The 27,118-nt window shown below is 33.5% G+C and overlaps 2 protein-coding genes across 2 annotated transcripts; one reads left to right on the top strand and one right to left on the bottom strand.

Annotated features, from left to right (window-relative positions):
• Positions 1 to 22,666: 22,666 nt before the first annotated feature.
• Positions 22,667 to 24,471, bottom strand: AlkB (alpha-ketoglutarate-dependent dioxygenase AlkB). The gene is made up of 4 exons (XM_090103738.1): positions 24,110 to 24,471; positions 23,717 to 24,043; positions 23,358 to 23,551; positions 22,667 to 23,070 (listed from the first exon to the last, which is right to left on the bottom strand). Exons 1-4 carry the CDS (start codon positions 24,236 to 24,238, stop codon positions 22,704 to 22,706), a joined length of 1,017 nt encoding a protein of 338 aa, XP_089959864.1. The 5' UTR covers positions 24,239 to 24,471; the 3' UTR covers positions 22,667 to 22,703.
• A 1,590-nt stretch (positions 24,472 to 26,061) lies between these two features.
• Sbat (LSMD1 domain-containing protein Sbat) lies at positions 26,062 to 27,069 on the top strand. The gene is made up of 3 exons (XM_090104138.1): positions 26,062 to 26,234; positions 26,313 to 26,442; positions 26,863 to 27,069. Exons 1-3 carry the CDS (start codon positions 26,202 to 26,204, stop codon positions 27,006 to 27,008), a joined length of 309 nt encoding a protein of 102 aa, XP_089960264.1. The 5' UTR covers positions 26,062 to 26,201; the 3' UTR covers positions 27,009 to 27,069.
• Positions 27,070 to 27,118: the final 49 nt, after the last annotated feature.

The raw sequence follows: 27,118 nt of genomic DNA, 5'->3' as shown, positions 1-27,118 counted from the left end.
TTTCGCTCCACAACTTGTTATTTTAAATTACCCGCATTTTTCAATTATATTATTAGCTCAATTTTTTTCAATTATATTATTTATTATTATATATAATTATATTATATACTTAGCTCAATTTTCAATTATATTATAGGTTGCAAATTACTTAACAACATTAATAAAATTTAGATAAGTGATCTTTTAAACTGCCTTTTTGTTTAAAGGATACCTAAAAAAATTATCCTCACTGTGCATATTATAAAAAGAAATGAAACATTTTCGTACCACACAAACAAAGCCACGGGAATTCATACGTGAGAGCAATAGTACAATAATCTGACTTAAATATCAATAAAGCATAGAAAAGGACATAGGTATGAAGGATGATTCAAGAAATAGATTATGTTGTCTATGATTATAAGTTTAGTATGCACTGGCATGTTCAAATATTATATGTGTTATAGTTGAGCCAATTTAATAGGCAACATTTGACGTCTATCAATTTTATCTTCATAGGGTGGTAACCTGCTTAAAAACATCGATTAAAGCGAATTAATCGATACGGACTTGAAACAATTGTCAATCGAACTTGAAACACATGTCAATAATTTATGATGATTTTTATTCCCAAGTAACCAATGCATTCGATTCTAGATGTCAGATTTCGATTTTTAGAGTAACGTCTCTGGTATTTATAAAGAAAAAAGGTTTATTGACACAAAATTGTAACGACGTCAGTTCTTTAAATAAGAAAATGTTTATTATGTTTAGAATGGTTTATCAGTAAAATCAAATCTTAAAATTAGTTGCATCGGTCATTATTATTATAAATATGTAATCGTAATTGAAAAAAGTTAAGCAAATGTGCAGTTCTAACAAAACGAAATATCATGTTATTCTATGTCGTCGTTACTAGGTTACGTTGTTGAATTTTGTTGAACTGTCAAATGTTGCCTATTAAAATGGCTCTACTATAGTAAAATATGTCTTGTACGTAGTTAACAAACGACCAACGGTAAATGATTTTTCAAGACCTGGGTTTTGTAATATTATTATGGTATTTTTGGTCAATAAAATAAAGCAATACCAATCATTAATACATGTAGAGTCGTAGATAAAGTCGGCATTGAAAGCATAACAGACAACAATTTCGCACTTACATTAGTAGGAGTTATTCAATGTACTCTTTACAAAATTAAACCCAATTAGTAGAGCCATTTTTCCAGTGCGAAATCTCCAAGCTACAAAACAAACGGCTGTTCCCAAATTCATGGTTAACTTTCATTAAGCTGATTGCTAAACTCGGAACTTTGCAGTAGTGACCTGAGCTATGTCAACCTTTCTCCTACCGACACAACCCCTTTGTAATACGTTTTAGCAAGCCTTTCAGTTCTACTTGATACATGGCAACTGTTTCGCTTTATGACATCCCGTGATTGATATAGGAGAGCTTACGGTAAGTGCTCGGATAAATTCGCTTTTCTTAGTGAAATTATAACGATGCGCAATTTAGAGACTGTTGAAATTTATTTATGAGCGTTAAACATGTTACATTTTCAGCTTTATGCAAATTAAAATTATTCAAATAGTATAAACGTGATCATATCGAGCGTGGTCATATTAACATTATTTAATTTTATGCTGCATTGTAATGATCCGATAAATTAACCAAATTATAAAAATAATGTTGTACAATAGTAGAATTTTCAAAATGCAAAGTAATATTTTCTATTTAATCAATATAAATTATTTTGTAATCCTCTCTAAAACATATAATTTCTAAATAGTTGTGCTGCTCTTGTGCCACAGATTCCCGGTACAAATTACAAGGAATAACACCAAAGCACTTCACGTGAATAAAAAATGAGTGCTTTGCTCGGACGCGGTCTGTCTTCGAGAAACCCGCAAATGCCACTGCTTTCAATTTTAAAAACGCTCTCTTCTTGATTGGCCCGTTCCGGTCATTACTTAGCTTTCCAAGGATAGTAGAAAGTCAAGTCTGAAAAAAATATAAGTAACTAGTTATACTAAGAGCAGTGCTGTTGAAGTAAATGGAGCCCCTTAATCACATTTAAGACTGAAACACGGCTTGAAGACAATGCGTTATATGCTGTATTATTTTACCAAGAAGTAAGATTTTTAAAAGAAAGATTTGCCAGAAAGAAGCCAGGTTTACTGTTTAAATTAGCAAGAAATTATTTTATATTTTTTGTACATTATGCAAATAACCTATAATGTTTTCCACGATTTCCAGGTCCACACCCATCGTTAAATACGTCAAATTTAATAAAAACCGAAAGGTAAGTTCAAACATAATATTTCGTCATAAAACGTAACAAGCTTATAAAACCACAACATAATCGCGGAGGGTCCCCGCATTGTCCCCGAGGTACCATTCCGTGCTGCTCGCCCCGAAAATTACACGACCTACGTAATTTTTAGCTTTTTCTTTGTTATTCTTTGAGACCTCGAGAGGCTCGCAGTGTTATGATCTCATTTGAGTTATGAGGAAAAAACTCTTAGGAGGTCCCCGGTCGAAATCATTGTCTCTAAAATTACACGTTTACTGTAAATTAAGGAAATTTTTTGGACACCGTCTTGATATATTTTTCTTATATCTGGCATCCGTTGTAATTTAGTATTTATGGAATTTAATATTTCTTTATAAAGGTTGTGTATTGTGGTAACATTATCATTCTTTTGATATTTTTGAGTCATACCAGTAACATTTTGTATGAGTTTATAAATTTAATTGCATAATAACACAATTATAACGCAAAATCATGACACTGTTATTTTAACGATGCCCTCGTTCCTGGGTATGCCTGTGGTGGATTGTCCAAAAGGCCATTACTATGGTAAATATTGGTTGTTATTTTCTGTAACAGCTTAATTAGTGTAACAGTCTCTATGTTTTTGAATAGGGCAGGAAAACGAAAAGAAAATATTATTGTATCTACTAACGAAAAACAGCCGATGTATTTAAACATTAAAAATTTATTAAAACTCTCAAGAACAAAAAATTGCATTTATTCAATACCCAATATTTTTTTTTTCACAATAATTTGGCAATTATTTTTTTGTACAGAACCAGAAAAATATTCAGTTGGATAGAGGTCTTTACATCCGAAAATTACACGAGCTTGATTTAACATAAAACATATAACTACATGTACATACCTACATTTTACACCTACCTAAAGAAATAAAAAGGTCAAAGATCAAACTTACTGAGGAAGTAAATTCCCGTCACCCCTCGTGGGTTATGGGGTTAGAACAATATACACCTGTTTCTCTGATCGATTTTCTTTATGGACAAGTTGGTGATCAGCTTTCCGTATCATTCTAGACTAAAACATTTATTTTCTGGTTCCCTCGATTCTACACGCGACCGCGGGAGGCGATCGATTCGTAAATATCACTAGAAGCAATAATATTTAGTTACAATTGATTATAATGAAAGACCACGTACAATCGTAAAATTGAAACAGACGTTTGTCTCCAAGTCATTTCATCTTCCCAGTTTTAACGACACCTTTGGGTCACACTTTCAGACAGATTTTACGACTTCTATTTTATAACGTCTCGGACTTTGAAACTTTTCTGTAACTATGACATTAAATTTTGAAGAACGCTTAACAGCGATAAGAGCAAGAACTTTTCGAAATAATAAATAATAACTTTTTCGAAATGTTTCAAACAAATACTTACAATGTATCTAAAGACGACGTTTTACGATAACTAGATTCCCACTATAGACCTTTGTTCTATTGGGAAATCCCTTAATTTACTTTTATGTAGAGAATTTTGATTAATCTATAATTAAAATTAATTTAAAAAAATATTACTCTACGATTACAATACTATATTGTTTACAACCATCACAATAGAATAATAATTTGGCCAATGCTCTCAAGAACAAAAGAAGCATAAATAGATACTCAATTAGGATTCAATCTTGAGGCTACATCAAAGGCAAATTAATCGACTAATATCTCCATTGTTACCCATTACTTTAACGTTAATTTCCATTTTAGACCAACAAAATCAACTATAACTAAATAACGTAGAGTTTCATTAAATAACGCACCTTTTTAAAACCTCTGTGTCAAATTTTATATCCAAGGAAATGAAAGAGTATTCACCATATTGTACAATTCAAAATCAGAAGTACAAAATATTCATATAGTTGCAATTTGCGCAGATCAAGTAGGAATTGCGTGGTGCTGTCAGCGCGCATCTAGCGAGCGGATGAAAGCGGCAAATCTGTTGTAACATTGGCTTAACAGCCTGCGCTTATTGTGGTATGAGTTATAAGCGAATTAGCAAATGAAAAACATTTTTATAATAGTGAAACATTTATTTTAAGAAATTCGGGTAATATTTTGTGGCGTTAATACTGGCGTATGTCTTGTAGCGGTTTATAAAATTATTATTAACTAGTTCATGTTATAGTAATTATTATCTTTTAAGGGCCGGCGCCCACTGCCGGCACGGCGTGGCATGGCAGGGCAGAGGATTTTATTGCTAATGAAGTTATTTTGAATCTTATTTCAATCAGTTTAGAATTCAAGTTACTTTATTTCGATGCCACGATGCCGCGACGTATCGCAGGATGCTGCAGCATGACGCGGCACGCCGCAGGATGCGGCGGCATGACGTGTCTTGCTGTTTCATTCCAAGGAATGCCGCGGCGCGCCATTGCATCTCGCGAGGCGTATGCGTCACTTTGGGGTCGAGGAATTATGATTGCTAGCTAGTTGAAATAAGGTTGAAACTTATGCAGCATTAGTGGGGCTTTTAGCAGGATGCCACGGCATGCCACTGAATGCCGCGGGATCACGCAGCACGCCGCGGGATGCCACTGCACGCCGCGGGATGCCATTGCACGCCGCGGGATGCTCTGCCGTGCCATGCCGTGCCGTGCCGGCAGTGGGCGCCGGCCCTTAATATCCTAATTATATAGTATAGAAATAAAGGTCTAGAACACACAGAGACGTAGAGCTAACAGAAAACGTTTTGACTTCTTAATTTTCGTAGTTCTGTCAAGTTTTCAGCCTCCATATATTTCGTTTTTTGTGTTCTATACTATAAAGAAAATCGCTTCATTTAATAACTTGACACCCAAAAGCACTCTGCGCTAACAGCGACGTCCACTAAAATCACAGACCACTCCAGCTGCAAAACTTTTCCTGACATCTACGTAACAATTGGACGCCATCTTGTAGACACCTATTGCTCGCGAGATTTGTGAACAATCTGTTGAACTACATTTAAATGTGCAATATTTCGTGATTTTATTCTGCATGTTTGGTTTACGTAATGTATGTGGAATTGCATAATATTTCTTAATGTTCTGCAATGATAAAAGACTTAAAAAAAGCATTGATATAAAGGAGAGCAACTTAAGAAGAATGTTTTCTTATCTTATTTTTCACGTACTTACCTATACATAACATTTTGATTAATAAAAATGAGTCACATATTTATTATTTAAACATATTATAAGATGCAATATAAAACACTATTTCAATATCTTCTCTCAACTTTCTGAAACTGTAATATATTCGACATCATAATAAACTCAGTCCTTTTATTAAATTTGAAAAATATAGGTAAGGCATGGTAGTATGAAAACTAGAGAATGTGGAGCTATTTGCAGGAAAAAGAACGAACAATTTTAATAATGTTTCCAAATTCACCCTCCATTATAGTATGAAAACAGGGATGTGTTACCAAATCATAAATCAAAATGCATCAAACGTCAAATTACATCACTCCCCTTGCGAATTACGAAGGGTTTTCTGAAAAACAGCATTTAATTAATATAATATGTATGAAGTATAACTCAAAAGATACTCTCAAATTGTTCTGTGTTCGCCCAAATGTCTCCTCTTTGTATTTAATTATTCAAAGATTTTGTCGCGTCGCACAAACAGACGGCACTGTTTAAAGATTCAGACGTACCACGTGTTCTTCCTCATACACTTCTCTATTTCGATATAAACTCAATTTATGCAAATAGAATTCGTGTTTTTGCTCTGTACGTTGTTCCAAATTAAATCCAGAATAATTAGTATCTTCCTCATCTTATTAATATTATGTACTCTAGGTATGTCAAATCATTGGAGGCACAAGCTGCAACTGCTATCTAGATATTGTTATAGTCCGTTTTCTTATGGGCATGCTTGTATGGAAAGGTATACATTTTTGAGTAAAGCAATGAAATTTGGTTCGAATGTTGTACTCGTCCACCTAAGCCAAAATCGCCTGGTAGCCAGTGTCTACTCCCCGGCAGAAGGGAGGGAGGGGGGTTATAGAACAGAGCGCCCGGCGCTCGGAAAAAAAATTCTGGCGGATTCATTTGGCCCTTTGAGTCGAATTTGGTGTCGTTATCAGGTAACTAGATGATGCCCGATTCATTCCCCATACCAGTTTTTTAGGGTTCCGTAGCGAAATATGTCACAATCTTTAAAATAATAAACTTTTGGCAGTGGCAAAATCCAAACAAACCGGTATATTTTTATATTTTTGTATGAAACTTGGTTTATAAAAAAATACTGTCTGAAGGGCCATTTCATGCAGATTATAAAAACATTAACATGTAACATATATCTTACCATTTTCAATGTGAAATAAATTATAGAAAGTACAGGAACGTTCGTCAGCGCAGCGTAGGGGACGGCTAATAGACCCGAAAAATAAGCAATAACATAAAACAAAAACCAGTCAAGTGCGAGTCTGACTCGCACATCGAGTGTTTCGTACTTATTTGTCCTATACCATGTTATCTTGTCTGGTAGGACCTGGTTAACTGATACACACACACTTTCGTCTTTATAATATTAGTGTGATTTTTAATCATCTTTAAATTATAAATGAAGTCAGGTAACATTGTTAAAAATAAAGATATATAATAATAGAACGTTTTTGTATTAATAATAATGACAACCACCACCACAATTACATAATTCGGTACATTTGAGCTGGCGTATAAAACACTTCAATCTGGAATTGCAAGATTTCACGCACCGACATCTTATCAATTCAAAGCTTCTCTTTTCTTTTTATTTCAGATGGGCAAGGAATATTTTGATTTTTTTAGGTCCCTAAATACATATATACAGCCTGTAAAACTGCCCTTAAGGTGTGTTGTTTAAGGGCAGCTTCTGTGGGAGGCAAATTTTCGATTTGCCTGTCCGTTTTTGTTAAAAATTTGTTTGCGACCCTCATTTACTGTCACAGCGGGGTACAATGTGAAAAACAAACATGTACTTATAATAATTAAAAAAAATATAAGTTCCGGATAAGAGTATCCTTAAAATATCGTGACCGTCCTTACCTATCATGCATTGTAATAACAAACTTTTCAATTTCACTGTCTGCATATTTGCCACTGTAAAGTGCTTCAAATCCTCGTGTGACATTCGGATATGCCTTCTATACCTTAAATGCAGGTGTACCTATAGTTCTTTTAGACCTTCTAGCTTTGGAACACACGATATAGTAGTAGTAGCCAAAATAAGTCGACAGATATGGCTAGTACAGAATATCATGTATTCCAAGCTAGAAGGTCTAAAAGAACTATAGGTACACCTGCATTTGAGGTATGGAAGGCATATCCGAATGTCACACGAGGATTTGAAGCACTTTACAGTGGCAAATATGCAGACAGTGAAATTGAAAAGTTTGTTATTACAATGCATGATAGGTAAGGACGGTCACGATATTTTAAGGATACTCTTATCCGGAACTTATATTTTTTTTAATTATTATAAGTACATGTTTGTTTTTCACATTGTACCCCGCTGTGACAGTAAATGAGGGTCGCAAACAAATTTTTAACAAAAACGGACAGGCAAATCGAAAATTTGCCTCCCACAGAAGCTGCCCTTAAACAACACACCTTAAGGGCAGTTTTACAGGCTGTATATATGTATTTAGGGACCTAAAAAAATCAAAATATTCCTTGCCCATCTGAAATAAAAAGAAAAGAGAAGCTTTGAATTGATAAGATGTCGGTGCGTGAAATCTTGCAATTCCAGATTGAAGTGTTTTATACGCCAGCTCAAATGTACCGAATTATGTAATTGTGGTGGTGGTTGTCATTATTATTAATACAAAAACGTTCTATTATTATATATCTTTATTTTTAACAATGTTACCTGACTTCATTTATAATTTAAAGATGATTAAAAATCACACTAATATTATAAAGACGAAAGTGTGTGTGTATCAGTTAACCAGGTCCTACCAGACAAGATAACATGGTATAGGACAAATAAGTACGAAACACTCGATGTGCGAGTCAGACTCGCACTTGACTGGTTTTTGTTTTATGTTATTGCTTATTTTTCGGGTCTATTAGCCGTCCCCTACGCTGCGCTGACGAACGTTCCTGTACTTTCTATAATTTATTTCACATTGAAAATGGTAAGATATATGTTACATGTTAATGTTTTTATAATCTGCATGAAATGGCCCTTCAGACAGTATTTTTTTATAAACCAAGTTTCATACAAAAATATAAAAATATACTGGTTTGTTTGGATTTTGCCACTGCCAAAAGTTTATTATTTTAAAGATTGTGACATATTTTGCTATGGAACCCTAAAAAACTGGTATGGGGAATGAATCGGGCATCATCTAGTTACCTGATAACGACACCAAACTCGACTCAAAGGGCCAAATGAATCCGCCAGAATTTTTTTTCCGAGCGCCGGGCGCTCTGTTCTATAACCCCCCCTCCCTCCCTTCTGCCGGGGAGTAGACACTGGCTACCAGGCGATTTGGGCTTAGGTGGACGAGTACAACATTCGTACCAAATGGCAATGCTTTACTCAAAAATGTATACCTTTTCCCATAAGAAAACGGACTATTAAAGAAATACTTATCTATCAATTATTTTAATTTTGACGTTTTTCATTTTACTAAAGAGCTCTAACTCTAGCTCTAATAGGTTGAGTTGCTCATATTTCTATTACTCATTATTTCCTTGCAACTTTTCCCGTCTAGTACAAACCCGTACAATATAAATATCTATTCCCCTAAAAACGAACCTTTGAAACCAATTTCAAGCTGCGAACGTGGCTGGAAACAAGATAGATAGCCATATAAATCTCCCGCGTGTCTAATTGACGGCTTCGAAGTGTAGCCACACCGACTTGCTCTGATTTACTAAGTTCATTTTAAGAAGGCTACCCTTGTCGTGGACTTATTATAATTTCAACAGAATATTTACAATGGGGTTTTTTGTATTTTCTTATAGTAGAGGAAAAAACCAGTTTGATTTAATTCAAAAGATTTTTAGTAAAACTAGACTTTAAAACATTGAACACAGTAATTGAAGGTATGATGATAAATAGATAGGAGAAAAGATAAAAGCTTTCTCTTATAGTTAATGGATTCTTTAGGTATTAAATCGTATGGTAAATTAAAAATACATGTTTATGTTTGACAATATCTGCTATTTAATAAATTAAAAATCTTATTAAATAAAATATTGCGATCTGTGCCCTTGGCCCGCGGTAACCCTAGTGGAAACTGGTATTCTTGAAGACAAAGGGAAAATTAAAGTTCAATGTTCTCGTTGTATATTTTTTAAACTATTATATAATACTAGCGGTCCGCCCCGGCTTCGCCCGTGGTACATATGAAAAATAGATGTTGGCCGATTCTCAGACTTACCCGATATGCACAGAAAATTTCATGAGAATCGGTCCACCCGTTTCGGAGGAGTATGCAGACTAACATTGTGACACGAGAATTTTATATATAAGATATTAAATTAATATTATATAATAATTTAAATCAAACCCACGTGTAAAATATTTTAAAACGATATTTTTGTAGAAACTGGTAAAACAGATGTAGTGTCACAGGTATACCTACCTGTTTAATTTATTCAAGCCATACAGACTATTTATCTTTTAAATACCTAAGAATTATCTTGTCATAGCTCTCATATTCCTTGTTGATAGATGTACTTTAAATGAGAAATAATATTTTTAACTTACAAAACGAATAAAAACTTTTCAATTAAATATCTCAACTGTTATATGAACGTTCTCAAGCTATGCATCACACACTCTTTAAGTTTTAATGAGGATGCTCCGCATTTAATCATCGTAAAGAGCCTATAAATCCTAATTATACAGTTTATTATTTCTTTCTTGGCTCCAGACGTGAATGAAGCACAATGAATTCAGAAATATTTATGCAACATCAAGTTGGGAAGAGAGTATTTACCACGTATTTACTCTTGTTGCAGTAGAATTAAATGAAGTTGTGATATAAAAATTACTTGCTTTATCTTTAATTTCTGATAAAATTTTTAGCTGTAAATCAGTTTGCGAAAACGATTAAATGTAATATGGTTGTTTGGTTATGGAAAGTGCTTCTAAAATAAGTCTAATTGAATAAATAAATGTTTGAGTATGAGTTTGAGTTTGAGTATTGTTGGATATTAGTCGAGATAATTTTGATTATTTAAGTAATTTTTACTACCAACTTCAAAAAAAGGAGGAGGTTCTCAATTTGGGTTATATATTTTTTATGTTATGAAAATAGTATTTAATATCGATACTGAATTTAACAACGGATTTAATCACATTACCTAATAGGTAATAGATAATCTCAGGTAAGTATGTTATTATTTTTACAAAAAATCGTAATGTGTTCTATGATTTGTTTAAAAAACAAACAAATGAGATTTTAACTTTTATATAATATCAAACTTACTATTTAAACAGTATAAAACTCGAAACTTCTGCGCGACGCGGTCGGCTACAAGGGCACGGCAATAAGAACGAAGTCTACGAATAATCTATGAATGTGTACGTGAAAACTAAAAAAACTTTTCATACATTGGTTCCGTTGATATTACATATAAGTGACTAATATTATAAGTTAAATAAATAATCTCCAGTTAATTAACTATAAACAAACATATTTTATATTTGACTTCAATTTTTTTTAATTTGTTTGTGGGAAATGTAGGAAGTAGAAACTAGTAGGAAGATTGTACCTAGTGGAACGTAAAAATTAAGAATATAACTTCAGTTATACATGCTACTGGTCGAAAGTTATTTTATGACAATAGCTTATTATATAATATGCATGTGATTCTAAGAAAATGTTCAAATACCACACTCAAAACCAACACAACATCACACACCGCTCGTAAAATTGTGTATTAATTTGTTTTACATTTGCGTCACGGAATCCAAATATCGATATTCAGTAAGAAACCGCACTGATTGCACAAAGGGGTCCCGTGGGGTCGAATTATCGTCACGTCCCCACTTCGTTAGTCCACTGATGACATGTCCCACACCCCATACGCAGGCTCATCATTCAACTAGCCTCTTTTTATAGCTGTTTGGCTTTCCCCTTTTCGTGATATCTGGCCTTTTACTACGTATGTATGTGTTGTACGGGCTACTTTTCTATTTTCCTTTTACTATTTATTTATTTATGCCACCTATTTGAATGTATTTATATGTGTAACGAATTGGCTCAAAAAGTACTTAATGGATTTATATGAAACTTTACTATAATAAAGGTCAGAATAACACATTAGCTATGGAAATACTTGATTTTGTCCACGGGTGAAACCGTGCGGCACAGCTAGCATTGTATGAAGTAGAAGGTGATGTTCTCGGAAAGGTTGAATGGAGGCAACTTGAAATTTTTTTTTATCACAGTATGATAAAGTTAAATAGACTAGAATGAGAGAGATTTGTCCACCACTTTCCTAAGAAAAAAGTTCATAAATTATCAATTCAAAGTTCAAACGATTATTTTTTACATGTTCATTTTAAAGTAATTCATATTTCCATATAGGTACCTTATTTGTAGATATAATAAACGAATAGAAATCTTAAAAGTATATGTTTAGTAGAATGTAAAAAAGAACATATACCTACATACTTTACATATATTTTATTTTTTACATTCAAATGGCTTCTATTCAATTTCTTTGTTATAACAATTTGATTGAGTTAAGCACTGAAGATATTTACATTGAAGACACCCACGGTATATTTTATTTTCAGACGAGATACATACAAACGTGTTTAATTTTTAAAACGATTGAAAACAATTTCGACATGTAAAATATGAATTTCAATATGAGTTTATTTGTTTGCAAGGAAAACATTTTTCCAGAAGTTATTAAAAAATCAGTTTACATTTCATAAATCAGACAGAAATTAACTTTTACTCTTTTACACAGAAAAGCTTGGTTTAACAAACATATTACCCGGACTCGACCCAAGTCCCCATCACGTCTACGAGAATAAATCGCGTTGATTGCACAAAGCTCCTTCCGATCCCTCTCATTTCGTTATAGTTGCAATTGTCCCCCTTTGAGCGCACTTCTTAATAATACAAAAACTATTACCAAAGCGCCGACTTTCCAGAAAAAGACACACAAAAAGTACTCGTTAAAACTCCACCCACCGCTTTAATTAAGAAATATTATTTTAATGTTAATGGAGGTAAACGACCCCAGGATTTTTATAGACGCGCCTTTCTTCCATCTATGTACATATTATATTTAGGCAGCGGCTGCCTCGAATAATTATGTATTCAAAAGGGCTTCTAATTAATATCGTGGTATTTAATTAGCACCGAGCCTTTGTATAAGCTGAAAATAATATTACATAAATTTTAAACACCCGAAACTTCGTTAAAAATTGAAACACCGAAAATTTGACGGTGAATTTTCATTTATTAAGAGCACTCAGACAAAATTTGTTATAGCTCGGTGCAAATCACAAACAACCAATAGCGATCGATGTGCTGAATACAAATTTACAACTTAAATAGGCGCATTACATGTTTCGGTGGAAATTAAAGCAATAACAACTAGATTCATACATGCCTAGAAATTGAGAACTGTACGTGGAATAGTGAATACACATAGCGAATTAATAGGTTATTATAAATTCTGATAAATTTTAATACAAATAGTATGCTATACAAACTAAGATTGAAACTACACTTGAAGAACTTAGAACCGTTAGAACTTAAAAACTTGTCACTAAATAAATTGCTTCAAGGAAGGCAAAGCCGTTTCAGAGCGCGCAGCATTGGCCTCAGGTGACAGCGAAGCAATTGATTTAACCTGCAATAGTCCAGGAATTGAGCGAAGTAGTTAAAAACATCGTTAAGCACATTGTCAAACGCGTTTAAGTTGGCTGAAGTGAAAGTTTTCACGTTACGAATACTTCAAAAGTCCATTACACGCTCGACGGCGTCTGCGTCGACCTTACGGCGGCAAGTTGTTTGTAATTACACAGACATAGCCCAAGATTTCATTTAAACTTTGTGACAGCAGCCGCTGGTGACAGCCCTCCGCGATTTTTGACTCTAAAAAAATATTTCTACGTCTATAGCATTTTAATGACGAAAAATACAATCGGAAGAGACTTCACATTCTGCCCTGTTAACCTCAAATTCATTCTTAAATTTGTAGACGTATACATTTCTTTACGGAATATTAAAAAGGACAATTTCTTGTTACTTAGTTGTTATAAGGGACAAAAATTATATGTACGTTCACATTCTCAAAGATTAACATTAAAATTTCCAAGTGTGTTAAATTTAATATTAACTCGACGACGACAAACTCATGCCTATCTTTCTTACATATAAACATTTGTAATAAGTCCACAACTTACATGAATACCTTGCTTATCTCTTATATGTAGAAATAGTTAGAATGTGTTCTAACTATCTCATGAAATTCGAATAAATAAAAGTAAATGTAGATAATTTTTATTTCATACATCCCCCTAGGCAATCTACTGAAATATTTTTTGTATATTTCGTTTAAAATAAACTTTCTTGTTTAATAAAAGAAGATTTACGCGAACTAAGTCAGACACTATACCGTTGTAGTCAATAGAATTAATAAGTTAGTGGTTCATACATATTAAGGTAGAACAACGTTCCTACATATTCATAGTAGCAATTTCTTAGCTCTGCACTTTTCTTATGTCTCTATATCTATTATCTAGTAGCAATCCTTTTCATTAATAAAATAATATGGAACAATATAAAAACATATGTAGGTTAATACTGTAAGATATAAGTAATTAAAAAAGTGGGTATTAATTAAAACACCGCAAAGAGCATAATTAATTTAATGAACCATTAGCCATTTTTATTATTATAATACTGACATAACTACGTTTAAACGCATAGATTCTAAGCTAATCTTATTGTTCAACGATTTAACCAGCACTAGTTGCCAACTTATTTATTTATTTATTTATTTATTTATTAGTTGCCAACTTAAATTCGCCAACAGAACATACAAACTTCAATTGTAAAGTTTGCATTTACATTTTAATTTATATAAAAAGCTCTATTATTAGTTTAGCCCTGTTGTCGATCTCTCAAAATTGATCCCAATTAAAATTTGTGCGACATAAGTGGCGGCTGGTAACGAAATAAACATGGCTATAATTGCTTAGTCTACGACTTGTTTTTATCGTACGGCACAACATTAGCGAGGGACGCTCTACATAAATTCGCATGACCTATAAACTCGTACGTGATAAGTGTTTACGAAATCGACTCATTATGAATTCAATCTCCTGTTATACATTTTATCCTTCAGTATTTTGATTTGATGTATATTTTTCGTTTTATAGTTTATTGAATAGAAAATGTTGTTGTAGCAGATAGCTTCTAAAATTATTAGTTTAATGTTGTTTAAATTATTATCTAAATGTTTTAACAGGCAAAATAATAACCGTAAACCATGATCCTATGCACGGATATCTCCTATTGCAGATGCTGATGTTTTGACTAAGATCTCGTCTGGACTCTCGGCTCTCGGCTGGACCATTGTACAAATAAATACAGATATGCGTTACATATTGCTATGAAGTCTACAAAAAAAATATTTTTCAGATAGGGATAAATGTGATGAGTCCCTTAGCCTACAATAAAAACTGAAAAACGAAGCTGCGAGAACGAGCCGCGAATTTTTAGGACGACCCACTCATTTTTGTAGAGCCGAAAAAACTCGCAGGTACAAGTAGTACTAACGCGTAATGAAACACGAATCGGGAAAAGAAATAAAACAAAATCATACTCTTTTATAAAGCATAATTATGGGATAATATTTTTCAGTTAAATATTAAAACGAGGTAGGTAACTGGTAATTATTGCATAGAAGAAAAGATTAATTATTATTGGATAACTTTAATTTTTGTTTATTTTGATTAGAATGAAAATTTCAATACAAAGTAAAGTCTAAAAGTTTTTTTTTACTTTGTTTATTAAAATACGTATGTATTCTATAGATCACACAATAGCTTTTAAATCTATAAAATTAAATATTTAAAAAAAATGTTTATATAATGAAATTTTCACCAAAGTAACTTCAACTTTTAACATGACCCCAATCAATGCCTTTATTGATGGGACCGCTCCTTAAATGAGACAGACTCCGTTTATTTAAAATCCCCCGGGTAAATTAAAATGGATGGATACCCTAACTCATTTAATAAATCTAAGGATAATATTCTTTTGAATTTATTTAAACTTTTACTAAGTTCGAAATTTCCAATGGTTGGGATTTCAGTACTAACTTATTCAATGAATGGGGAACATTAAAAGATTAAAAATGATTAATATGGAATACAAAGAAGTTTTTGGTTTATAGGTATATTTTTAATTTGAATTTCGCCCAAAAATTACACGGTGTTAGATTTAAACAATCGTTTAAAGTTTTAAGTAATATAAACGAGGTTTGGTAAGTGAATTATGTGCCAGTTGGCGGGCAACGAACACCCAGACGGAGTAAGTAATCGTTTTTCCTACGAAATGCATCCAAAATGCAAAGGTGATTACTTCCTAATAGATGCCAATTTGTGACTCTTTCCCGGGTATTTTTTACAGTTAAAAGTTTCAAAAAATCAATAGGATTCATTTATTATCGATGTGGGATTTTCTATCAATCATTTATTAAACTGGATTGGTTAACTCAAAATTCTAGAATAAACCGCAAATTTATTAAATTTTAGTTAAGTGAATTTTCATCATAATAAGCTCATAAATGTTCCCACTGCAAGGCCACGGGTCTCCTATATGGGTATGGAGTATGGACTATGGGATTGGGCCATAATCCACCACGCTGGTTGAGTGCGGGATGGCAAATGACTCGTCGAGCTTTTGAATATTGGTCACAACATTTTTTTTTTTTCAAATCTAAACTGTTATCATATTAATAACATGTCAGTGGTTTACCTATAGACCGGGAGATACTGACACAAAATTTCGAGTCATTTGTAACAAGGATGGCGGTTCTACAGGGGTCTTAGTACGCAATGACAAAAAGAAAAATGATGGTGTGAACGCTGGTACCGGTGTCTTAGTCGCGTGGGCGTTTGTCGAACTCGTCGGAAAAATAGCGAAAGTCAAACGATTTGTAACACAAAAATTTTAGAATTTACCGATAGCCCATAAAAAAGTAGTAGGCGGTAGTGTCATGCCATACTTTTCCGGTGTGACTTACAGCCCGCCATACCGACGCGAATGTGTTGATTTAAATAAAACAATCATTCAACCATTTGTACCAGGCTAACTTTTGCACAGGTAACTATCGTCGTGCAGTCATTTACGAAAATCGCCATGCCATACTTTTCGGACGATTCCAAATGGTCGCCATACCGCCGAAAATCTGCAAAAAATTTTTATTTCGCCAAACTTTTTGTACCAGTATTGCATTTGGATTTTTGGAGAGTATTTGATAAAATGTGACCATTATTATATTTGCCATACTTCTAGTAGGGGGAAAAAGTGCTGTTATACTTGAAAACTTAATTTATTATTAATTTATATAAGTGAGGATTTCCAACACTTAGATCTTTGAAATTTTGTATTTATATTTGTTGATCCTCAAACTTACAGGAAAAATAAGTGCCATACTGTTACAAATCGTTTGACTTTCGCTATTTTCCGACGAGTTCGACTAACGCCCACGCGACTAAGCCGCCGGTACCAGCGTTCACGCCGTCGTTTTTCTTTTTGTCATTGCGTACTAAGACCCCTGTAGAACCGCCATCCTGTTACAAATGACTCGAAATTTTGTGTCAGTATCTCCCGGTCTACTACGTGTCAAACCATAAACAATTTGTTCTCCAAACCACATTAACAAATTAAACATCTAATAATTAATAATTACGAATAGGAATTTATGACATTGGTCGTTAATCGTATTATAACCTCAAATCACACCAAAACTATTAATTACGGACATCAGCGCATGCCCAATGCCCATTCAATTACCGACGCGGTGTGATTGATCTCAGGTAGCAATAACATTATTCTAACACAAGCTGCCGCTATATACGTACATTAATAATTTCGCTTTGAAACCAATAAGGGTGTTTACAAACAGGCTTCGTACTTTGTGGTCAGCTCGCAAACAAAGCTGCCCGTTATTGCATCTCTGTGTACCTACTACTATTTCAGTGTTAATAATTCTACGAAATCATGGTAACAAAGTTTAGGGATAGGTAATATGTTAGATACGGTAACCTATTAAAAACTCGAATTTCTATTACCCGAATCTTAAAACCCCGAAAACGGTTGTTAGAACTTTTAAAAGACAGATGTATTGAATGACAAATTTTTAAAATTCCTTTTTTAATTTCCCAGATGAATCAATTTCCAGATGCACCAAAACCAGATTTTTAAAAAGTATTTTTTTGTTTCCCGTATTCTCATAATATAGATCTCATTATACCAGATTCTCAGAATACTTTTTTTTTGTTTCCCATCGTACCATTTTCCAAATAAACTATTGCCAAATTTTCATTATCTTTTTATTTGGTTCCCATATAATCGTATAACAGATAAACTATTGCCAGATTTTCATAATCTTTTTATTTGATTTCCATACAATCGTGATTATACCTTTACTATCGACTAACAGTAAGTAAATTTATTGTTTTACTTGTCCATTACAGACCGGTTTTAGTGTCAAAGTCGACTCAGTAGGTTAGGTTTGAACTACGACCCCCACGCTAGAACTGACTCGCTATTGTTTTACTTGCCTATTACAGAAAGGTTTAAGTATCAAATTCGACTCAGTAGGTTAGGTTAGGTTTGAACTGTGAACCCCCATGCACGAGCCGAGCGAGCGAAGCGAGCGTGCCGCGGCAGCGGCCGGCGAGTGCCAGAACCGACTCGCTATTGTTTTACTTGCCCATTACAGAAAGGTTTAAGTGTCAAATTCGACTCAGTAGGTTAGGTTAGGTTTGAACTGTGAGCCCCTACGCACGAGCCGAGCGAGCGAAGCGAGCGTGCCGCGGTAGCGGCCGGCGAGTGCCAGAACCGACTCGCTATTGTTTTACTTGCCCATTACAGAAAGGTTTAAGTGTCAAATTCGACTCAGTTGGTTAGGTTAGGTTTGAACTGTGAGCCCCTACGCACGAGCCAAGCGAGCGAAGCGAGCGTGCCGCGGCAGCGGCCGGCGAGTGCCAGAACCGACTCGCTATTGTTTTACTTGCCCATTACAGAAAGGTTTAAGTGTCAAATTCGACTCAGTTGGTTAGGTTAGGTTTGAACTGTGAGCCCCTACGCACGAGCCAAGCGAGCGAAGCGAGCGTGCCGCGGCAGCGGCCGGCGAGTGCCAGAACCGACTCGATATTGTTTTATTTGCCCATTACAGAAAGGTTATAGTGTTAAAATCTATTCAGAAGGTTAGGTTAGGTTCGTGCTGCGTCCCCCTGGAAGGATTACGTTTTGCTGGATATCGTTTATTTGAATTTCAAAAATCTGGACATTGTTTGTCTGGATATAAATTAACTGTATTTCAAAAATCTGGACATTGTTTGTCTGGATATCAATTAACTGTATTTCAAAAATTTGTGTTTTAAAAATCTGGCTTTCGTGCATATGGATAACGGTCATCTGGATTTTGTGCATTTAGATTTCGTATGTCTGGAACTCATTCGTCTGGATTGTAAAACGTCGTACAAATAAAGAAATGGGCAAATGAAATTCGGAGTTGCGATTATATGGCAAACAAAACTTCGAAATTTTAAAATTCGGGGTTATGAAAAAATGTCCAAACGTTTTCTGGATTATGATATTCGGAATATTAAAATTCGAGATTAAGATAGGTAACCGTTAGATACGTCTACAACAATAAATTAGTAACATAAGTTATCCATGTGCAGTAGGCTGACTTTTTATCAAGTACATAGATGAAAATATATGGGCTCTATACCATCGTTTGCGTCAAAAGTTTAGTAAAGATGAACTCATTAACTTTAATATCGACATAAGGCTTTTCCTTTTTCGTTATTTTTATTTAACTTAAAATATATTTTAAGTAAACTAGATACGCCGAAAATTTTCTTTTGTCCTACCTAAAAAGCCAACAAACGGAAAATCAATGATGTTTTCACATCACTACATAAATTACGATATTAATATACCTAATTATTTGATAACCACTATAATTAAACGAATTCTGTAATGCTGAATTAATCGAAGTTTAAACCACTAACGGGACGGTTCGTTAAAAAAAATAAGTTTTTCAATGAGGCCTAAAAGATGTTTATTTTTTCTTCCTCGCGGCTCACCCATAAACGAAAGCTGTCAACGCTCACCATTGAAATCGGTCTCCTTTAATTTTGAAGCCAATAAATTTTGTAATCCGCCAACGGAATTTATATCTGCTATTTAATGTCAATAAAAGAAAATGCGAGCTTTTTGCTACACCGGAACGCGACCGATATCATTTTACATACAAAGGTAATGCGCCGATTAACATATAAGCACACATAATATAAGTAGTTGCGGGTTGCCTATATTATTTTCATTCATTTGAAGCCCCAATATTGATGAAGCTTTTAATCGCCATGACACGCGTCCCTTTAATCACAATATGTGAGCGCACTTTACAAGTGAATTCAAATTCACAAACATTAATTTTCCATTACCCATTTAAATTTAAAAATAAAATTCATAACTATAGGTATGTCAGATGAACTACCTACTATCCCGTTCGGAGCCGGCCGCCGCGGGTGAGCCCTCGAAATGCGTATGACAGTATACTTGTTCGAATCTAATCGCTCGAGAGTCGACATGCACGCAAATTGCACCGCTTGTTTACGACAATGTGCCTACCTAACTCAATTTGCGTGCTATTGTTAGTAGGGCCCGTTAACTGGGCTCTTATTGAACTCCTCTTAATACGGACTTGGTAGCTTTGCTCTATTTCACATCTTCATATCTGTCATGAGCAGAATTTAACTTCGGTGACAGTTGTAACATACATTTATGGATATCGGCATGATATCGGTAGGTATTCTGAAGATGGGAGCCACATATGTTTGTTACTAGTCATTATTTGCATAATATATGTATGCAATATTAAATTTAGAATATTAAATTAAGGTTTTGTTTACTATTATTTTTTAAGCAATTAATTATCAAGATAACGAGAAAAGGTACCTATGTATAGGAAGATGAGCTTTTACTATCGGCATAGGTAGTTTTGTTTTAAACAAAGTTAGCTAAACTTATGAAAACATACTTTTCATTTACCAGTATGACAGATTTATATATTTTAAATACCTAGTAGATACAAAAATAGAAAAGAAGATATTTATCAAAGTAAGTTGAAATTAAGTACCTAAGATTCAGTAAAAAATCACGTTTTCCACGAAAAGATTTTCTTGCTTCACATTTGAAAAACATAAAATATTCAATATCTCGAGACTTAATCACCTTTCCTTCAACTGAAACGAAATGGCATTTCCATTGAACAAATGGTGAAATCGTGATGCATTGTCGTCAGCCATTCGCCTCGGAATTGAAAGGGTTGGATTCGATATCGTACGACGCAGCTAAACGCCGATCGTAGAGCCAAATGAATACCTACAGCCGATACAAAGAACTTGTCGGAATATTGATGCTTTCACGTCTGCAGTAGAGCTCTGATCAATATAAGGCTTATTCGATGAAACTGGCTAGGATTTCTAATTTAAATGTACACGACGACGGAACAAAATTCAGTTATGCGATACTTTTTGCAGTTTAGACAAAAAAAATTATTATTAAAAAAATAAACAGCTGTCAAAATCCAGTTAAGCTTTCATTTTTTACAATGTTTGGTATCTAAATTTAAGGTAGAGAATAAAGATAAATTAGAAAATGTTGCAAAAAATAAATCTGCAATGCGGATATTGTTTCAAGCCGACGGCGAGACGACTCGCTAACTTTAAAGTCAAAGACGAATTCGAATGCTACTCAGAAAGTTACGTTAAATGTTTTTGGGGTTTATGCGACTCTCAAAAAAACGAAAGTAGTTTTGTTTCAAAAACTTCGGAGCAAGGTAATAAGCAAGTACGTATCTAAGTTGCTTTGAGTAACTTTCAGTTTGTTTGTAGGCTGAAGGCATATGAAAGTTTTAAAGATTTATGGAATCGCCTTAGGTACCAGCCTGAGAATGTTTTTACAATATTGCGTAAATAAATAGAAAATAGACTTTCCTTCGCCATATAGGTATATAAACCAATAAATTATACAAAGTATTAAATACTAGATATTATACATGTATATAGTTAATCCTGAAATTCGATTAGTACCACACGTGTCAGGAGTGAAACTTCTTTAGCAAAGTCGTAACCGTACTCCATGACGTAACGATATTGCAATGACAGACCTCGAATATTTACTCCAAAGAATACTTAGTTACTCTAAAAAAGAGATTTACTCTCACTTTAAATATCTAATAAATAAATACTCGCATAAAAGCAAACACAAGAAAAAAATACGGGATATTTTTCATTTCTGTTAATCAAAATATATTATTTATGTAAATTTTAATATCTTCATTTTTAATTTTTTAATATCGTGGAACGCCACCTAGTACAAAACTCGGTAAAGTTTGTAGTCTCAAAAGCTTCTTCTTCATTCTAAAAATATGTGGCAAAAATTACTACAATTACCTACTTAGTACTTGTAGTTTTCGTTCTTAATCAAAATCTGTACAATACAGTAGCAATAGTATCTGTAGGTACAATACAGTAGAAATTGCTACTAAAAAAAAATAATAAATTCTGCTTAAATTATGTAGGTACTTCTTATATTATATTATTCATTCATAATATGCATAGTTTAACAATAAATACAGTCTGGTCAAAATACCATATCTTAATTTAGGTAAATGATCAATTAATATATTATTAGCCTTATTTTCAGGTCTTCTATTTTTAAATTTAAGTACCTACTACCATTGAGATAATATTAATATGGAGATGACACCGCCTACATCACTTATGTTCCACTCAACATACGTCATGTGACGTATGTTGAGCGGTATTTTTTAATGGTTTTAAAGTGAAACGCATCAAACATGCCTTCGTGTGTGTTACGATATTGCACAAATAATACAAATAATACGGAAAAGTGCAAAGGAATAACTTTCATCGTTAAGTATCTAACTAGATAATAATTTTTAAAACTTAGTTAGAGCAAAAAAATGGCGCACAGATTTTGTTCGTGGTGTCTACTCCATACGTAGTAATATTATCTCAATGCCTACTACATATTATTTTTCTTGTTCCAGTTATAACAAAGCAACCACAACGGCAGTACCATTATTACTGAGACAATAAAGGATAAAGGAGATAAATCAAACATCATGTAAAATTAGAAAAATAAATTATTTGTTTTATTTATCATTAAATACTTTGATCACTTAAACTAGTTTGATTTTCATTTAGCACCTGCCTCACATTGATATTAATTCTTGATTCTTCAACATAATTATTGAATTTTCTCCATTCCTCTTCATTCAAATTCTTATTCATTGCCTTTATTAAGTCATCTTCGACAACATACTTAAATTCTACACCTGAATTTTGAATACAAGTCATTTCTTTATGATTCCAAGGCTGTTTTGTAGAAGGTAATATTTTTGGTACTGCATGGTAGCATAGTCTTGCTTCTTTGGACATAACAGCTATATCGCCACTGGATAGTAAAAAGGCAGAGGGTTCTACACTCTTGTCATGGCCTCCTAGTAAAAATATTGCTGACTGCCCAAAACTGAAAAATATAAAAAAAAAGGTTTAAACAGTGGCAAACATGAGTGTGTGTGTCAAGCACACATGTCAAGAGTGAAACTTCTTTAGCAAAGTCGTCGCCATGAAGTGACGATATTGCAATGACAGACCTCGAAAATTTACTCTCAATGCGCCTAAAGAAGTTTCACATCAAAAAATAAGTAATAGGTGATACAAAGCTCACCAGGCCATGAAGTTTGTGAAAATGGACTTTCAGTGTATTAGGAACTAAGGAACTAAGTATAATAAATATTTATATGCATAACTTACCTAAATGAAAACAAAGGTGCCTCCAAATTGACTTCAGAATGATCTGTATGTGCTGATAGCGTAGAATCCATGTGATAATAGTTTACTATTGCCGCTTCAGCTTTGAATGTGGTGTAACCAAGAGTTCTAGCCACCACATCACATAACTCGGCCAACTCTAAGGGAAAAGAGGTCTTATTGTCCTCGCTATACACCTGTAAAGTTAAAAATAAATTTAATTCAAATAATATACATAATCTGTGATCTTGCAAAATGATACAGCTGTAAATTTTTATCTACTCTACTGTATGTTCGTTTGTACATATTAATGTATACAATATTCAATCTATTATGGTTTAAAAGTTGTATTAACTTTATACTTTTGTATCCCAATTGTGATGATATCCTAATGTAGTCCATCTCAATTTCTTTTGCAGTTTTCTGTCACATACTCCATCTTTAAAACATTCTGTCCACCAATTGTCAACTGGTTTATCAATATCAATGTTCCTTTTATTATGCTTTCTTGGGTATTCTTCCAAACATTTTCTCATCCAATACCTCTGACCTAAATTTGTAAATGGATTCTTTATTACAATAAATCCAGGGTTATTGATTAAAGAGAAAAATTCCCATTTGGATACATCTTCTAAACCCAATGATTTTGCTCTTAAATCTTCTTTTACCGCTTGGGGGATGTTTTTAACCTGAAAAAAAACATATATTATTTACAAATCAATCTGGCCTTGAAAATATTAGAGTATTTAACTCACCTCCTCAGAGAAATTAGCATTATCAATAGATATAACAGCCTCGAGCGATGGTTTAGGTTTATTACTTTTGTAATATTTAAACTTTTTCATAAAATTATCCTCGTTTCTCATATCCCACGTTCTTTTCATAGTAATATTTTGTTATTATTGATTCAATTCAACCTTATTCTTTTTATCATGATTACCTACCTATATCAACATATTGATAACAGTTTAATAATAATTAATATAACCTAATAATTTACAATACTTGTAATCTATTTCAAAACTTCGTTCAAGGAAACATTTCTAATTTCATATTTTTAAGTAATTATGTACAATGTACAATAACTGTACGTAAAAAAAATATTTTTTTATTAGGTGTGTAAATTGTAACACAGAAATCAGAATTCAGAATTGTAATTTATTGACATTTTAAGACATATGACATTTGCCGCCAAATTTCAATTTTTTTTTGTAATATGTAGAGTATGTGGGAGTAGGATGACAGATGATAATTTTGAGGAATTTCAAGAAACATTAAAAAATTATTCTTGGATTCTCAAATGATCTGAAACATAATTTAGATCCATCTTTATAGCATCTACAGACGCTCCGATTTGGTTGGTGCCAACCATATTGGAACAGACATAGCAACCATTCCAACATTGCTACAGATTGTCCGACGGTTGGCCTTCCAACTGTCAGTTGACCATAGAGTAATATGTCAGTTGACCATAGTACGAAGAGAATGGGCTAAATTCTACTATAGAAATAGAGAAAATTACAGTCATATGCGGCTCTTAGAACTTATTTTTTAAGGTTTTTAATGTAGCCGCACTGTCAATTTTTTTAATACTTCTAACATAATAAAATACACTTGATTTCTGGCATCTCTATTTGCGTAATCTTTGTTACTTAAGTCCCACAAACAGGGAAAGTCTTTATATAGTTCCAGTAATTTTATTAATATGTCACGTTCGGTGACCGTAACTCCCTCGGCGTTCATGTTGACGTCCTACACCGGTGGCGTTGCAAATGTGAATGAGCCAATTACCTCTATTACTCTATGGAATGAGCCGATTTGGTCGGAACAAAGCTTCCAAACGTTCCAATTTGGTTGGATCGGATAGGAAGTTGGTTTGGTCGGAATTGCTGGCGCATCCGACCACGTCAAATCAATATTAATAATAATTATGTCGGACCGACCGCTCTCTACACTTTCCGATTTGGTCGTGGTCGGATGGTTGGCACCAACCAAATCGGAGCGTCTGTAGATGCATTTAAGATTTATTTACCATTATTTAAACTTTATCCACAGAATACATAATAGTAGCTAAACGCTACAGAACGGACACTCTCCGCCTCCCGCCAAAATTAAACTTACCTCACCCCCGCGCGATCAGACATAAAATGGGCCATATTTTTCGGCAAGGACGATACGCAACGAAGATTGACAACATTAATCAAATTGACTTAAAGTAATTTTATTATTTTGGATTTGTGATTATCGTTTTTCGTAGAAAATGGTTAGATATTGTGCTGTTTACGGATGTATTTCATCAGAAAAACGCGAATTTTTTTTTACGCTAGTCACAAATGTGCCAACCATAAAGGATTAACACACACATTTGCAGTCTCTACAGTGTGACTGTCAAAACGATCATTTTGTATGGAGTGTCCGGGGTGTGCTTTATCTTTATTATTTTAAGGTTTTAATGTATCTACAGACGCTCCGATTTGGTTGGTGCCAACCATATCGGAACCGACAAGGCAACCATTCCAACATTGCTACAGATTGTCCGACGGTTGGCCTTCCAGCTGTCAGTTGACCATAGTTAAGCATAGGAACAGCTGATAATATAATACTATTTACGTACTCTGTGTTCTACGAATTTGAAGTATATTACTTACTCTGTGGTCTGAACTTTGAGGTCTGTCATCAGTCATCACTCATCTGACATCTCATCACTCATGTCATCATGATTCCTGTCTGCCATCTATTATGTTTTTGTTGTTAAAAAATTAACCTATTATTTTATTATTTAAAAAAACAATCCATCGGATTTTATTATTAGAATAATTACATTATTAGAGGGAAAAAACATCTAGCATGAAGTCAGTCCAAGAACCTGAAGATTTAAAAGTAAATTTTAATAAATTTTTAATTTTATCCATTGCCTTCATCCAACTTTATAATACCTAAATGTATTCTATTTCACAGATAGAAGAGCTAGATGGAAAAGCAAAACTACGAAAATGGTTAAATATGAACTTTAGAATTGAAATGACGGATGGACGAATTCTCATCGGTGTATTCCTGTGCACGGATCGAGATGCTAATGTTATACTGGGTTGGTAACTTCTCATTATTTTATACTTAATCTGAGTAGTGTAGATCTCAAAGAAATAAAAAAATCGCATCTTTTGCCGAACGTTTGGAGAGGGCAATCTGAAATTGTCTAATAAATCTGCTCACAAACCATCCACATAAATTATTATAACTTATACTTTTATAAAATCATTACAAACATTATAATTTTATCATACATTATAACTTATCAAATGGTACATTATGGGAGTATTTAATGTAACTTTTTTGGTTATTTCCTGTTTTATTTTTTAAAAGTTATTATTGTCATTTTACTCATTAGGTAAAGGGCTTTCAATATCAGTATAAAGTAATTTTTTTGATATCTGCAATAGTTACGGAATAATCGCCTGTGCACACTTAATGATTACACCCTGTATATGTATTATATTTCTAATTTCAGGTGCTTGTTCAGAGTACTCAAAGAATAGTGACGGAGAGCCTGAAGAACCAAGAGTGCTAGGTCTAGTCATGGTGCCTGGAAGGCATATAGTCTCAATACAGATAGATGATACAAATCCTCCACAAAAATATTATTATGATGAATGATTTTGTTTTATGGAAGCATTAATTTATTTATATTTAAGGTAATTAAAACAAATATTTGTAATACCTATATTCTTTTCATCTACTTTTTAAATTCTACAAAATATTGGTTT

This window comes from Colias eurytheme, chromosome 7 (genome assembly GCF_061535395.1).
Source record: "Colias eurytheme isolate Ceu_HAF_F1 chromosome 7, ilColEury1 Martin Lab GWU primary, whole genome shotgun sequence".
NCBI classification, from domain to species: Eukaryota; Metazoa; Arthropoda; class Insecta; order Lepidoptera; family Pieridae; genus Colias; species Colias eurytheme.
The sequence above is the reverse complement of the archived record's forward strand: the minus strand, read 5'-3'. Positions and strand labels throughout refer to the sequence as shown.